We start from the raw sequence: 17451 nt of genomic DNA, 5'->3' as shown, positions 1-17451 counted from the left end.
ATTTAAAAAAATAAAAAAAATAAAAAAAGGGAAGAGCGAAGGAAATAAATTAATTTTAAAGAAATAAAATTTGTACTGCGCGCATGAATATAAATTCGTGCGAGTCTGCGGTAGAGGCGAAATAAATTCAATGCTAATAAGAAGAAATGTATATTTCCGTCGTCGTTCCACCCGCTTCTTTCATTTAGCGCTCTTCGTCTCCTTGTCTTTCTATCTCAGTCGTCCAAGAATAGAAACGCGCCGGCGGTTTTGCGGCGTAAATTTTTGTCCGCGGCGACGCATTGGTTAGCAGCTGTGCGTTTTCTAGAATGAACCGGGCTCCCCTTTTCTCTCCTCTTTACTGTCAACTTTGCTTCTTTTACTGGACTTTGTCACTCTTGTATCTCCGGTATGCTCAAGGATCTTTCTCTTCCTAGTTTCACCATGTAGGTAGTGCGCTTTCCCTTCTCCTCGTTCGCTTCTGTCCCTGATTCACCGTCTTGCTCGCACGAAAGCTTTGCAACCGCCCGTTATACAAAGACACGGATCAGCTTTCTTCGTTCTTCCCCGTTGATATCTACGTGGAATCGGACTCTACCGGCACGACGTGTCCACTTATGTATAATTATATGTATTCCGAAGCCATTTCGCGCGGAAAAAGCGTGAATATTTAAAGGCCGAGTAAAGTTATGCGTCTTCCGCCAGTTTTGTTCCAGAGATAAAGTTGCACGTATTAATATCCTAGATTAATTTTACTGCGTGCTTTAAACGAAACCGATCTTAAATAATTAAACAGCGAATCCTTTCCTCGAGAAAAAAAAAAACATACTTGTTATTATTATTAATTTTTTTTTTTAATATAAATTTTTTCTCTCGTTTATTAAACTTAATTTTAAATATTGTAATAACAATTTGATTAATCGGTAATACATTTTCTGTAGAATTTAGTCCGTTCAGTGTACGTGCAAGTGTTACCTTACGTCTCTAGTTACTCGCTGCTGTGGCTAGTGACTAATTCCTCTCTCGAGTTTCTCTCTTCTTCTCTTTTTCTCTCTTCTGACGTGTGACTCTCGCTTCTCTTCTTTCGCTAGGAGACGTGGGACGATCCTCTATATAAACCCTCCCCGAACTCGTAGTCTGTTCCAAGTAGTTCGCCAACGGCGAACAGTTAGTACGGTTCGGTCTCTTCGTTCTTGTCATTTGTGTTTGCGTGCGCGTGTGATAAAGGTAGTGTCGCAATTACGATAATGCTAATATTCATGGACGATCGAGGTCTTCCGGTGTCGAGGCATTTTTTTCGTTGCGGATATTTTAGAATGTTTTTGCTGCAAATATATTACTTCGAGCCGGCGTGCGGAAGGAATAATTAAACTAAATATTGCGTTATTAAAAATAATTACTTAACGATGGATAATACGAACACTACATTTTATTTCGCGTTACGTAATTTTGCCGTTCGATGTTGAATGTAAATCGCGATCTTTTTCGCGTTTAATGCCGGTAGAACGGTTTTGCGTAAAATAAATTATTGGCTTGGTGATTCAGTTCTATTAATATAATATGGCGAAATATCCGTAGCTGAACATAGAAGCGATCTCCACTTTTCTAAGTATAGATCGATAAATTCGTACTTGACGTATTTAACGAGGCTGATATGTGCGACATACCGTTGGATGTATACACTGGCCACGTTATTTCGCGATGTAGATGTTTGAATTGTAATATTAATTGTGTAATTTTATAGATTACATTTATTACAATTATAAATTTAAGTTCTTAAAAAATTCTTACTAAATTTTATTATTTAAATTTTTCATGTATTATAAAAAAGATAAATTTCGACACATAGATTTCTTTCTTTCTTTTTTTTTTTGTAAGTTACTATGTACTTTTTCTTTACGAGTTTCATGAGCAACTGCTCGTTACATATCGGTAACGTTCTTCTTTCGATTAAAAACATCGCGTCTCGCTGATAAACAAGTCAAGTAAAGACATCCAACGAAAGATAATACCAACGATCAACCGACTGATTCGACCCTAAATACAACAAGAACGCCAGCATATATATCTAACCGTTTATAAATTTTTTTTTTTTAATAATTACTACTTCTTGCAATATTCGCAACAATGTTAAATTTCAACTGTGCTGTTTAAAAAATCAAATTGTTGACGAATAATTATCTCCGGGTTATCTAAACGATTCGCTTATAACAAAGAGAAGCATCTCGATCGTTTATTGTAACATTAGCCGAGGAAATAGTGACGAAGTTGAAACCTGAGAATTGTACGTAGGATTAATTGGAGATTCCTTTCGAGATGGATTACATTCTAAAAGCGGGGCGCGGTTTAACCGGTGGCGTGTGCAGGGCGGTGTGTGCCCTAGCACGTGGAGCTCTGAGAATATTAGCTTACGTTCCACTGCTGAACATCACTGGAGTTCCGAAAGTTACGCAGAAAGAGAATGTGGACCCACTCACGGTACGGTAAAGTTGGCCAGCGCGCCCCATATTTTTTAGTGAATTTTTTTCCGCAATTAATTTCACCTCCCCCCTAACGTTTTAACGCTCGGGCGAGAAATTAATTGCCGGGTACACGCGGCTGTTTAAATACATGAATATATCCGTGACGGTAAACCGACACTCTTGCAACTCGTGCGAGATGTGCGGCGCGCGAAAATAGAACCGAAGGAACGCTGAAGGCGCGAGAGAAAAGCGACGGAATGCTTTCTTGAGGCGAGACGCGTCGACCGAGGCGTCAGCGGTGCCAAAATAGCAGTTTATCTGAGGCTAAAGATCAACGCTGGTTCACGCTCCTCTCGGGTGGAGCTTCCAACTTGTTTTGCAGTTCACTTGGCCCGTCACGCCGGGTGAGATTGCACCGGTGGGAGTAATTTCATAACGCGCAGCGACGACGATAGGATTTACGATCGATGAAACTTCCTCTCTGTCTGAAATATTTTATTTAGTGTTCTCGCTTGACCTCTCTCAACAGCATCGGCGGTAAGCCATTCGCGGTTGCATAGGTCATTATCAGGGATAGATTGTAGGCTGACTGGCTGGCTGGCTGGCTGGCTAGCTGGCTTGGTTTCCGCTAAGGTTGGATTTCAGTGTTACGATAGCCCGCGGGAAAAAATGCAATTTATGCCTAGCCGGCGCTCAAAGCGCGCGCGTTAAATCCTTGATTAGCTATGAATTTTCAACGAGATTTATCGAAATTTATTACGACCCGGTACGCCGACCGGGAAGCGGTAGGGTACGCTCGTGCCAGGGGCGAGGTGCCTGCGAGATTAAATTATCATGCCCGCGCCGTTGTTTTATCCGTACGAACGTTTATTCCCGGGGGGCGAATCACCCCGGCCCCGGGATGCTCGGCGAGAACATGACATTTGTGGGAAAATTTATAAACGTCGACCGAGGCTTGAATCAACAATTTTTGTTGATAACATTTTTTTTTTTTTTTTTTTTTTTTTGTCGCGCGAATCGATGGGTTTTTCACGCCGCGAATAAAGTCACGCTTTGCGATTTGTCAGAAAGGTATCTCTTTCGGTATTACGTCGCGTATAGGTGTAAATTATCTTCGCGAATTACGGGCTTCTCCCCCCGTCGAACGCCTCAATTACATGTAGATCTATGCGCGACGGATACGCGAACCTCTCGCCACCGCGAAGCGTGAAGCACGCGAGAACGCAGGCCGCGACCTAAAGAGCCGTTTACACGCCGGCTGCGAGCTAGCTTCCTCGCGTCGGCTTTCGTGTCAGATTTCTATCTGCGTGGATTATTAACCGACTCGAGTCGCGTGCCGAGGCTCGCGAAAAGTCGGCAGCCGTCAGCAGAAAATCGACTGCGCCTTCGCTTCTCCGTTCGCCGAAATTAGTTCGGAGCCCGAGCGCGCGCGCCTAAGCCAAGAGAAATCGATATCCGCGATGGTTAATTAAAATGAAATTTAATCGCCGCGGGCGATATCTTGTGTTTCATTAGTTCTAAATGCTTGTGGGTCTTGTCCGCGAATTTAACGATTATTCGGTTTAGCCCGAGTATTTCATAACGTTTCCCGGCCGTGCCGCGCTACCATTACGGCTGCCGATACTCAGCGGGAGGCAAGCGTAAGTGGATCGCCGGAGTTATTGCCGATTTATCTCACAATCGCATTAAATCAATGGCGAAATCGATCGTGCGCACGATGAAGGAAACGGAACGACTAGTATTTCGAAACGTTTTCATATCGATGCGCGGAGATACCGGTTTAACAATAGACGGATCTCCTTTTTTTTTTTTTCCTCTAGGCCCTCTCTGTTTCTCATTCTGCGACTATGTCTGTCGGCATTTTTCGACGTTCACGCATACATCGAAACGCGCCTCTCTCTCTCTCTCGCCGATCGCGTTGTTAGTCGGTGCGCGCGATATTGCTGGCGGACATGCTCCGGTGAACCGGATAAATGCTCGTAATTTATATCCGCGAAAGAATGGCCAGGTTAAAACAAACGCTGGTTTGTGTTGCACTTGCGTATACCGCGAGCCCCGGCGTCTTCTAGGCACGGGGTATCGCCTTTTCCTCCCCGGCGGTATTAAGAGAGACAACGCCTCTCGCGTTGCATATATGGAGCGTATCCGATGAACATGTCATTCGCGGAACACGTCGATATACGTCAATAAGCCTCCCGCGAAACACCTGTGAATCATTAGCATGGCTATTGTCTAAGTCACGCTCGTTAAATACGCAAGATTACTTCCGCCACGTCGATGGCATAGCCGTTGCCGCTCCATTTTCGTCCCGCGGCCATCACGTCCCGTTCTAAAGGACATAAAGCTGACAATTGTACGTAATGGCAGTTAACCGTTAACTATTATCTCAGGGGCTCGTTCATAAAAACTTAAAAAGTAAGGATTTTAATGAAATATAATATTATCTTTATTGCGCTGGTACTTTGGATAGTCTCTTCTGCTCGTATCTCGCTGAAATGTCGCAATATCCACAATGTGACAGAGCGAAATGACAGTTGTTAACGCGATTGTTTCAACCAGTCACTCCGCTTTAATTTCTTTTTTTTTTTTTTTTTCTTTTTTTTTTCCCAAACCGGAAATTGATTTTGACGCTGGCGAACGCCAGCTGTCGTGGGCGCGATGGCATGTTGGATAATTGGCACGGTCGAATGAACACGACACGTTATTATAACGTTAATGCTTCTCTCTCAACTTGATTAAGAAATCGATTTTTTTTAAATTTCTAATAGTTATGATTTTAATATTATAATTATGATTGCTTCTAATTTAAAAATTAAAGAAGAGGTTTTTTTTTTTATAAAATATTTATTTACGATTAAAATTAATATGCATTAAAGATTATTCATTTCATTTATTTCATTTTTATTATCGAAAATTAAAAGGCGAGAATCTGCGAACGTGAAAAATCGCGTCGTTCGAAAGTCGTTCTCGAGATAAGTCTCCGCAAAAGCTAATGCATTTCTAATGTTCCACGTGCCCGCGAGGGCGTAGAAGTTACGGCATTTCGTCGACGTTTTCGAGACCCGGACCAACCCTCGTCTCCGTATTCGTTGCGCGGGAGGGATGCTTATTCGCGACTGTCAGCGTTTTATGGGATGATTAAAAATTTAGCTGCCGTCTCGTTAGATTAAAATTAGCTTCCGACTTCGAAACGAGACCGTTGGATGTTCACGTTAATAGGGCGGCTATAAACGGCACGATTTCTGGTGAAATTGTTAAAAATTGACGCATATTACTATATTTAACGATATTGAAAGATAAATATCCGGAATACGTAACTTGATTCCTTTGGCCGGCTTTCAAGTTGCTGAAAACGTCGCGCAGTGCGCTCCCACGTTGAAATGCACTCGTAATAACATCGCTCCACACAAAACCGACTAAGGTATTATGCATCGGGAAAGTATTGTGCTTTCTCTGGTTCCTCGTTTTTACGATGAATGCATTCATAGAACGCTATTCACAGAATATTCCGATTACAAAATGCTTTTGTAGTAAATTCTAGCGATATTTCCCGAGAGGGAACAATGTAACTATTCCCCGAGTGATTGCTTGATAAAGCGCGTAAAACTTTCGCTGCATTAAATTTTTGTTAAATAAACGACGTAATATATTTTTTTATTTTTTTTTAAGTAACATCTTTTCTTTCAATGTTCGCAAAATAAATACTCGTGGACGAGTTATAAAAATTATGGACTTTGAATTTCTCCGCCGGGAAAGAATCGAGTGCATTATTTTTGCTGCGGAAAGATCGCTGATTGGTATGCAAATTTTTTTTTATGATTCATCTCATATGTAGACGGCGTTAACCTACTCCGAGCTGGTCGTCGTCCAATGGTAATTCGGTATATGTATAGCGAGTCCGAAATTTCCCGATCGATTTCATCATAAGAGCAGCCGGAAGTTCATTACCTCAGCACTTGCCTCCTCGCCTTCGCGGACAATGCTCCTCGATACTCGACCCTGGCCGTTCGCCAGTTTTGTCATTCGTTTTTACATTTTGGTGTTAGTCCAAATTTTTCTGACGCGAGCATCCATTTACGGTCGCTTTCACTGCAACGGTTGACACGTTGCGTTTAAGTATCACCGGACGGAAGTGGAAGAATCCCGAGTAGAAAGTTTCAAATGGAATTTGGAGCAGATCACTCAGTTCAGGAAATTAGAGCGAATTTTCGGGTCGCCTGCAGTGACTTTCGTAAATGCGAAATATCACCGGCGAGAATAAAATTGCAGTCAAATTACCGTTGATACGCAAATGCAGAATACTTTTTTTTTTTTCTTTTTACTATTAAATAAAATAAACCGCAGACCGTGAGGGATTACGTTTGGCTAAAAAAGACCTGGCTTTATCTCTATATTATATATAATGCATCGTATAAATATTATATCTTGACAATATTATCTTATAGCTTTTCCAAGAAGATAAGTTTTCTTCAACAAGAGGAATAAGATTGTAATTCTCGGGTACAAGCAACATAAAAGCTGCAGCAAATGCTTCTTAAGTGCCACTCCGTTGGGCACCGTTGTAATTCTTTAAGCAGGAGAGGCTTATATTTCTTTCTCTCCTCTCTCTCTCTTTCTCTCTCCTGTCTCTCTTTAGGAAAATCCACGATGGGAGACTCGAGAAGTAGCGCCGGCGATCGATACGGAACGCGGGACAATAAAGCGCACGACGCGTTTCTCACGTCCGGTTTCTGTTTCCCTCTCGGGTTTCAAGAATTGATTTTGTCTCGGCTGTTCTCGCCTCCTTAGCTTGCGTAAACCGTAAAGTATTATCGGGAGTATTTCTCGGCACACGCCACGGGCCGAAGACTAATGATGACAGTCAAATAAACGGAGTCATCAGACGAATAGCCGTATAAATCAACAAAAATAAAATTCCTGCATATATCAGCCGTTGCGCGGAAAAATTTTCGCCGGCGAATTTATTCTTATACACACATATGAATATTTATCAACTACTCGATCACTTAAATACATATTGGCACATTATCTTATACCTTCCTGCGAGAAAATGTCGTTGTGAAACAAATTAATTAAGCGTTAAAAATTAAACGGCGACAATTATAAGTCAAACAGCTTGTCGTACAGTAGCGATAAAAGTATCTGAATGATTATGAAGAAGGTAATGCGCGTTTCGGGAATTTGAGCGCAATAACGCGTTGAGGGTGGGTCAACAGGACGTGCCTTTTTGGTGCGCATTTCATTTCTATCGCTGCGTATCACGTTACCAAGCTGATAGCAGAATTATACAGGCAAACGATATGGCACTTGTCGCGACTCACCGTGTCCGTCTCTCCTTTCATCGGCGTACCTATTGTCGTCCGCGCGATAATCGCTCTTTGCACAATAATAAGTTCGCCGATAAATCTCTTGCATTGTTTCACGCGCTGTTGACAGGGATAATCGTGAACGTTTCGTCTTAAAAAAAAAGGAAAAAAACGGGTAAAACGCTCATTGACACAGTGACACGATTGACCCGGTCCCTAAAGGCTGAGAACGTTTGTAACTCGCCGTCCCACCGCGTGCACCCTCTTTTTGCCTCCCTCGTATGCACTAGGGGTAGGTACGCCTCTCTACGCCGCTCTTTCTCTTTCGTTCCACATCGACGTATCATTAAGCTGTTCACCCTCATTTTATTTGAGCCTCTCCCTTGGCACGAGAGAATGCGTGCTGCAATAGTCGGCGGCCACCCCTCGCGACGAACAAAAAAATAATATCGTGCTCGACTGAACTAACATTTTTCTCCGTTGCACTTTATCCACGTGAAGGCTCACCTTTTCACGACCGATCAATCGCCGAAAAGCGGTTAAATAATAGATTTCTCGCCCTTAATTCTATTGTAATTTTTTTTTATTTTTATTTTATTTTATTTATATGCTGTGTATTTTAAAGATGCTATTAAATTATCGGTATACGAAAAATTTATTTGCGTAGACGGATGAACTTCGTGCTTTCGCGATATAAATAATTTTCGCGGTTGTAACGATATAAAAATTGTTTGCGGTATAAAATAACTAATTGTATTTTTGACATTTTTAGGGTGGTGAAGACGCAGAGATTGCAACAGCCGCTGCAAGCAGTCCGGAGGAAAAGTCTGCGGCAAGTAGTCCATCGGCGGATGAGCAAGTAACCGCGCCGACAGCAGCAGCTGCAGTTGAATCGAAGGAAGAGGCTGACGCGGCGTCGCCAGCAGTACCCGCTAGTTCGGTCGAGGAAAAGAAAAAGGAACCCACTCCCTCCGCCCCCACTCCCGTCCCGTCCGCTGAGGATAAGAAAGAGGAGGCGGTCGAAAATCCCGAGGTCGAGAAAAAAGTAGTCGAGGTCAGTCAGTCAGCCGGCAGTCATGCTGTAGCGGACCCGGTAACGAAACCAAGATCAGTGACGGGAATCTTCTATCGAATCCCACCAGTCGCGACGCCGTCTATCATTGAGAAGAAAGCCAATGAGGATCTCCCACCCCTGCCTCCATCCAGCCCGCCACCGACTCCCATAGATCCGTCGCCCTTGCAGCAGGATCGGCAGGCCGCGGCGAACGCCACCGCTCTGGCCGAGGCGCTCAAGCTGCCTGCCGTGACTGCTGACAAGGAGAATTCGACACTACCACCCGACGTCGCGTACCCGTCCTCTCGCAAGGACGTTTTTTTCCAAGAGAACAGCGCAAGCGAGCTCGCCACTACAATGTTATCACGCGATTCCTTTACTGACAACTTGCCCCTGACGTTAGCAACCTTTGTCCCCGAGGATGTAGAGTGCTTGCCGGTGGTAAAGGCCGGGATCGAAGTCGAGACATCTCAAGATGCCGCGAAAAAGGTAGAGGAGACGTTGGAGAATAGCTTTGATAATAAAAAAAATGAAGAGAGTTCACTAACGATGGAGGGTGTATTGGAGACTATATTCACGAAAGAAGAGAAGGAAGTTCCTGCGATGACTAAAGATATAAATGAAACTTTACCGGTCATGGAATCTCAAACAAAAAGCGAGATAAATAGCTGTGATGATGCGACGGAGATAGACGCACTGTCTCATGATAAACTTGATAAACAAATCGAGGCTGAAATGTTGAAGTTGGACGAGATTGAATCAAAAGACGCCTGCCGGGTGAAAAAAATTTTATCGCCTGATGAAATGACAAAGATTTTAAATGATATCGAACGATCAATTAGGAAAATACCAGACTCGGATGAACCTGTAGTTGGAGAAACCGACTTAGAGGAATATTTAATAAAGAAGGAAGATGCAATAGACGAACAGACCGAAACCTTAGATAAGTTAATCAACGAAGATGTTCTGGTTGAAGCCAAGCCAGCGTTGATTATTCCAGAAGATGATAGCGCGGAAGAGCGTACCGATACCAGCAACGTTGAGAAGAACGCGGAAAAGCGTACCGGCACCAATAACGTTGAGAAGAACGCGGAAAAGCGTATCGACACTAATAACGTTGAGAAGAACGCGGAAAAGCGTATCAATATCGAAGACATTGAGAAGATGGTTTCCGATGAAAGTGACGAGGAGTTATTGCAAAAAAATTTTGAAGACATTATTACGTCGTCCACGGAAGAAACAGAGGACATTATCGTTCTGGACGAAATAGATGATGAACAAATATACAACACTGTTCACATGTCTAATGGTCATATAAAAAACGAAGTAGAAGTAGTTAATAAAATTGAAAATACATTGCCATGTCCGCCTGAAGATACAACTGCATTTAGCTCTCAAATGTCGCATCATCCGCTTTTGAATTATGCAGATTTTTCTGTTTCAAAAAGCCATTCAAATAAGTTTCAAACGTTAGATTTTATATCTGACTCTGAAAATGCGCCAGCTTTTTTGGAAGACCTACCCCCAGCGCCTGAAGACATGGGAACACAAAGCTTAGATTCTTTCGATTATCCTTTACCACCGGAAGACCTCTCTTGTCCCTCGCTATCGATTGCCTCTCCAAATATGTCTGTAGTCGAACTAGCTCCCGTCGAGCACGCGGCTAGCCCAAGAAACCCGACAGAGACGCTCCTCACACCGCCCGTAAGTCCTAGCTTCCAATCTAATATCACACCCGCCATCGCGACAGAAACCGCCACGAAAGATCGCTCACAAATTCCCTCGTATTACGAGAACGACAGCAGCAATCGTGAGCAATCGATGTTGCTGAGCGAACCACTGACGATGTCATGTAATCAATCAGACGTTGAGTTGAAGGAAAGACTGGTGGCTGAGCGTGTAGCGAAGACCGAAAGCCAGGAAGAGGCCTTGTCGTGTCAGTTGTCGAACTCCATCCCGTCGACTGCCACCAAGGAGCATCATCAGGTGACTAACATGCAACACAACCTCCTGGCATGAATGCGGCCGTTCTTTGGCGGACGCCTCGTTCCACGTATATCTTCGTCGTACGGTTCGCACAGTACTGTTTCTGTGGTCTTATAGCCTGAGAATATCGATTCCCCAAATCTCCATACTTTTCCTCGAGTCCCTTCAAGCTTTCTGTTCAGAAATTATTGACATGTACTTTGAACTTGAAAACTCTCGCCTTTTTGCCCCGTTCTATCGGCGAGGGGTAACACCGAGTGACGTGAGACTGACAGTTACGCACGGGGGAGTTTAACTGAGTCTCGAGAACAAAATTATACTTTGTATGGGTGTGCCGATGCACGACCGGAGCCGGTCAGTCCCCAGAGAGTCCGCTGATTCCATCTTCCGTCCCGATGCGTCCCTGTCGTTGTGTTTCAACACCTAAGGGTCTCATTTCGTGTGCAACCTTCATTCTGCCGAACGTGATTAACACAAGTCTTACTCTGCTACTTGATGCCCTCCGACGCTTCCGCCCATATTCTCCGTATACATATATATTACCATAAAACTACCAACAATTGTCACCTGTGTTGTTTGCCTCTTGGTTTTCTTGAAAATATTAACACGACTTTTCTCGATTAAAATCAATGCGTTGCAGTAGAGTACTTACAGCGCGGCGAATAGCGAACCATTCGCACTGCCAGTTAATGCCATTTACGTAGATTGTGTATCTTTTTTTTTATATCGATCGCTCTCTTGTATTATAATAACATAGATGCTCAAATATGTTAGAGATCTAGCGTAAATCTCATTGATAGACGTACAGACAAGCAGTTTAACTAATGACGCGCGTGGTAGCTGGCGTTTTAGATTTTTTTAATACTGATTAGAAGAGCCCGATACCTCACTGTCGTGCTGTTCTCGTAATTGCATTTGTTGTGTCGTAAGCATCTTGTACTTGCGCATGCCGAGTTTCCTTATCTGAGGGTTTTATCAGCGGGATTTTCAATTCTTTGCGCTGCCCGAAGCATGACGAAACGATTCTGCTGAGGCATTTCGTCGTCGTAGTAAGGAGATAATAATAGTTAACGCGCTTGTCTAAGGAAAACTTAAAAATATATTTTAACGTGTATTTTTTACGTCGATTAATTTTATTTTTACTTCTAGCAATGGTTTACGTGAAACGTCAATTTATTTCAAGTTCTTTTTTTCGAGCATTTTTATATTAACATCTATTATCTCCTACTTGAATCGTAACATAATCATTTCATAAAAATTTATTTGTAACATTCATCCAAATCTGGTGAATCATAAGAAAGGAAGCAATTTCGTTTTATAAACGAGAACTATTCGGCAGAATCGGTATTACGTCTTTCGTTTTCGTTACAGCATGCTGGGATTTGGACTTAAAAAAAAAAAAAAGAAAGAAAGAGAGAGAGAGAAAGAGGAAAAGAGAGAAAGAGAGAATGAAATAAATGACGAATGAGCGAATCACGTAATTAAAAGACTTGTGTTTTTACAGAACGCTCCGGAAATCGAAGTGCCAGTAGAAAACAACATCGCCCATGATGTCAGCACGACGGAAAGCGCCGATGAAGCTCCCAAAGTTGCACCTCCAGCTATCCCGGTCGAGGCACCCGCCTCTCCGCCAACAGCACCGGCTATCACCGAGGACGTCGCCTCGGTCACCAAGGTACATTATATATATTCCCTGTCTAGTCGCAGTCTGAAGATTATAATCACGTATGTCTGCGCTATTATTAGCCTGGAGTGAGTCATTGTCGATGATGCGCGGGATACCATCGATCGATCGTCTCAAGTACATATACGAGGAAAATTTCAATGGCTCTCGACTCTCTATCGTTATATGGTTTATAACTAACGATTTTACTTATTCATGACATGGCACGTTTATGGAATATTCTAATGAAAAATTGCAAAGATCGAGATTAAACATCTCAATTATTATCACACGAAATTTTCTAGCTAATTAAAACGATTAAAATTAGCAAACTTGATGTAATTCTTGCACATGCATGATGATCGCCAAGAAATCATTTATGCTCGACGAGTGTAAATGAGTCTGAAGGTCATTATCGAGTATACTGGCCGACGAAGATTAATGAGCGAGGGGCCATCTGATCATTAATACTTAAATTGCACCTTTTTACAGTGACTAAGCAGTCATAAACGCTATTAATGCTTTTATTCTCTTTTCAAAGGCAATCGAGGAGATCGGCATAAGTGATAAGGCAGTCGCGGCGGCAGTAAACGAATCTATCGAATCCAACACAAATGTAAGTTCTCTTTTCCTCACGAGACTTGTAATATCGATTTGTACTCATTTAGAGACAATGTTATTAATTTATTTTTCTTTCTTTTAGGAAATCATCACTGATGCGCGCTACCAAAACGACGAATAAACGCCAATAATCGAATTGTATTTTGGAAAGAAGAAAGTTCTTTTCTCTCGTTAAAACCAAAAAAGTATATTATAGATATGTATATTTGGACCATTCCTGTAACACAAAATATCGTTCTTTCGTTACGAGCAGCAAAAGGGGAAAACGGGGCGATGACGACGATAACGATGACGACGGCGACGATCGCGGCATCGCGAGAGCATATAGACTCTATAGTAGGCCTATTAACTATTAGAGGATGTTGAACGGCAGGGTAAACGAGAATACGTGCGTGAAAGTTTATGATCGTTTTTATGAACTATTTGCGTTCGCAAGATCGCTGCATGAACGTATGATTTCGAAGAAGCATATACATGCACGGGTCTCTTTCACAGATTAAACGGCGCTCGTTTTATTCCTTGTAGCGCGCGGAAAGGGATTTAAAGCACCGATTATTGTCGGATCGTATCCAGCCGCGGGTTACAATGATCATCCCTGCTGTGTAGAAATTTTTAAAGTATCATTAACTGTTACTAAAGTAAAGTCTAATGCTCGAACATCGCGCGACGGACAAGCGATAGAAGCGATTAAGATCGTCAGGACGATAGGGCGAGAATCGTTCGTCGCGCATTCCAGAGGAAATACTCATTGGATGGCGCCCTCCCGTAATTACATAACTATTGTACTCTATGAGAGCAAAAGAGTGTGAACGAGAATGAAAGTGAGATAGAAAGAGAGAGCATGAGAGAATGAAAGGGGGGGAGAGAAAGGAAAAGCTGAAATATAGAGAAAGAAATCGAGAGGGCAGGCTATGTGTGATATAGCGATTGACGGTGTGAAAGGGGAAAGAGAATGATAGTGAAACGAGAGATGGGGATGCGTCTTCGCCATGGTGAGAAAAGATAAAAAAAAAGAAAAAAAAGATGGAAATACGTTAGCGAGAAAATTGAAGGAAAAAGCTCGAAGAAAATTATTCAGCGACACCCGATAAAGTTTCATATGAATAAAAATCGCATTTACATCGGCGACCCTGAGGGCACCCGGCATATTGTTTCGCTCGTATTTCCTTCGCGGTCCTTGGTTTTCCTTTTTCCGTTTACATCTGTACAATCGAGACTTTTTACATTGTAACGAGGAACTGCACATTTTTAACATAATTTTGATAGGCGCGTGTGCGCACAAAGGCGTTTCCGAAAAAAAAAAAAAAAAACACGAGGAGAAACACATACACGCAAAAGGGACATTTACACCGCGTATACGTAAATACGTACCCGTGGAATATACGAGATAAAGTATATACAGTAAGTCGAAAAAAGAAAAAAAAAAAAAAAACGAGTTGTAAGTGATATATTAATCTAGACTATAGAGAGAATGCGTTTGTGTAAATTCGGCGTTTGTTCGAACATTGCTACTTCTCCGTACGAGAGAGAACACTTATGACGAAGCCTGTCGCCATTTTTATGATAATCATTAAAAAAGAAAAAAGGAGTATCGCCTAATTACAATTTACGAGACATGCGCAATTTACCACTCCGGAACGGTACCTTTGTCAAGTTTTCATACGATGTTTCTACGTTTCTACGTTTCTACGTTTCTACGTTTATACGGATCTCCAGAAGTAAAAGAGTAATTATCTTACGAGAACCTTTTTTTATCAAGATCGTAGCATAGATCATAAAGTTGTAAACGAGAAGCGCATTACACACGTGTGAGATGCTCCGATATCCGGTAATATCTAGGAGCGTAGAGAAGAAAAGGATCGAGTTTCTTGACTCGTTTCCGTGACCGGCATTAATTTCTAAGCGGTTACATACATATTTACGTAAGGGCGGGAAAGAAGTAAAGTTAAAAGTTGTATAGTAAAACTATTCATTAAATATATCTGTCCGTAAAAATGATCTTTACAACGAAAAGAAGAAAAAGAAAAAAAAGAAAGGATTTATCGTCTTCTTGACGAAACGTTTTGGCGACGAGAGTGAACTTTTTATCGAAATTCTTCACGAGCGAACCGCGACTGATAATATCTGTGCACCGTAACATTCTTTAGCGATTGTTATCACTCTGAGGCGCCGTCAAAGCAAACCTCGCTCGTTTATTTATTTTGCGCCGGAGACTACAAAATTCTGAATGAGATCTCTGAATCGAAACCGCCACAGAAGCGAAAATACAGTCTCCAGTATCTTCGATCAGCAGTTATAATAGTAATTAAACTATTCAACATTTATCTATAACCTATAATAAACTGTGAAACAAAATACACCATCGGCAGGTATTTATTCCCATACAGTACCTGAATCCTGTATGCATATCTTATTATATACCGTCTTTTTCTTTTTTATATAATAATTCTTAATGTATATTACACTATTATTTTTTTCTAATCAGTTTATCATTATCTCTAATTTGCTTCTATTTAATTTCAGATTTTTGACGCATTGAGGATCTTTATCTTCTAATACATTTAAAGTTAATTCAAAAGTCAATCTTTGAAACGAATAAGGAAATGAATAAGAAAATTAATAAGGAAAAAATACAGGCGTTATTAAATTTCTACGTACAATGTGCATACTTGTAAAGTCTTTTTCCTTAACTCTCAATTCATTTATAAAATACAGTGATATATTTGTACTTACCATGTGAGATGAAAACTTCGTTGTAGTCCGTATATATCACAATGAGACCCTTGATCATTGAGACCCTACGTTTACTGATCACAGCCGCCAGCAGTCGGGGAGTATTCTCTTTGCGTGGTAAAGAACCTCGGCTGAAGTGAAATTAAAATATCAAAATTTACGTGGTGTCACGAGCACGATGTGGCTTAAATTGATGTGTGTCGTTACACGATCGATTCTGGCGTTCAGCTTACCGTTTACATGGGTAAAATCATCCAGATGCAAGTGATGGAACGAGTTATCTATAATTTCTCCTTTTGATGCGAGGGACGCTTCTCTTTGCGGTGACGATATGTTCGAAAGTGAAGTCGATGCGCACGCACCGTCACGGACCAATCAGCGAGCAAGTGGCGGAAAGAACCACTAGGTGCATTTATACACTAGGTGCATTTAGGAGCGCAACCATTCCGTGAGCGCTCAGTAAGCTCTCGCATTTGATTGATAGATGCTTTCAGATTCTAAAGAATGCTCCAATCAGATGCAAGAGCTCACTGAGTAGTGGCACTCCTGGTTGCACTCAGTGTAGACACTACGTTTGTCGCGCGCAAGTTGGGCATTATGTTCGTTGGCGCTCATTTTATCCAAAATGGCAAGAGCTACTCGAATCGAGCAAGAACGTTCGCGAAGTGTTAATTGAGGTAAGTGGTAATAATGTAATTTGACAAAGTAATTATTGACTGAAGATGGAGTTTATTGTTAGAGCAGTTGTTTAATCGTGTTGTAATGTAATATTTCCGATTGCCTTGCAGGATTTCTCGACCGGCATATATCGTCGCGAGCGCGGTCCGTTGGACGCCTCATCATTGCCGTACTTTTGGCCGTTGTCCTGTGGTTCGAGTCTGGTGAGGATTAATTACGTTTACGCGAGTGCTAAGCTGTACGAAGGCTGTGAGGAGCGGTGAAAAAAATGAAAGGAAAGGACGCCTGGGAAGCAGTCGAAGGAATAATGTAAGTAATATATTACTTTTATATGTATATGCTCTGATACTTGCAAAATGACTCGTTTATTCATATACGTATGTTGGATAACAAAATAATTTTTTATTCATAAAATATTGAAAAGAAAAAAATCTTTTTTTCTCTTGGATATTCTTTGAAAATAATCAAATAAAATTTTGTAATTAAAAAATAATTAAAAGTTAAATATTTAAAATAATTAAAATCTTTAAAAAAAGTCAAAAATAATATCTCTTTTTTTTAAATTCGTTTATTGTATGAACAAATATGAACAACACTTACAACATAACGTTATAGAATTACATTGTCAATTAAAATTTAAGTACAAGATGACGATACAGGTGAGGGTTCAATTGAGACCCCCGGCTCTTTGGGTATCGTAGGTTACGCGAATCGGAACAAGCGATTAGATAGATGAACGTTTGATATTTCGGGGATATGCTCTACGATTCGGGATTATAGTGACGACAATAAGCGTGCCACTTTATTAACGGGATGTTTTAATTTCTCGTTATATTTGCAACTAGCTTATATAAAAATCTAAACGAATCCACGGTGAGGTTCACCAAACATTGAGGAAGAAATTAACTCTTTCAAATAAAGAATTATTTCTTCGGACTCTTCCTCATTCAGATCTTTGAGATCCTTTGA

The 17451-nt window shown here is 41.4% G+C and overlaps 1 protein-coding gene across 1 annotated transcript in view; it reads left to right on the top strand.

Moving 5' to 3' along the window:
* LOC139103855 (A-kinase anchor protein 200) overlaps nt 1-15428 on the top strand; it is a 48186-nt gene extending 32758 nt beyond the window's left edge. Inside the window, exons 5-8 of the mRNA XM_070658936.1 lie at nt 8520-10787; nt 12292-12462; nt 12992-13066; nt 13154-15428. Coding sequence (XP_070515037.1) covers nt 8520-10787; nt 12292-12462; nt 12992-13066; nt 13154-13192 — 2553 coding nt within the window. The 3' untranslated portion in view covers nt 13193-15428. The remainder of the gene's footprint in view (nt 1-8519; nt 10788-12291; nt 12463-12991; nt 13067-13153) is intronic.
* Nucleotides 15429-17451: the final 2023 nt, after the last annotated feature.

This window comes from Cardiocondyla obscurior, linkage group LG07 (genome assembly GCF_019399895.1).
Source record: "Cardiocondyla obscurior isolate alpha-2009 linkage group LG07, Cobs3.1, whole genome shotgun sequence".
NCBI classification, from domain to species: Eukaryota; Metazoa; Arthropoda; class Insecta; order Hymenoptera; family Formicidae; genus Cardiocondyla; species Cardiocondyla obscurior.
This window is presented reverse-complemented; position numbering and strand designations above follow the sequence as displayed.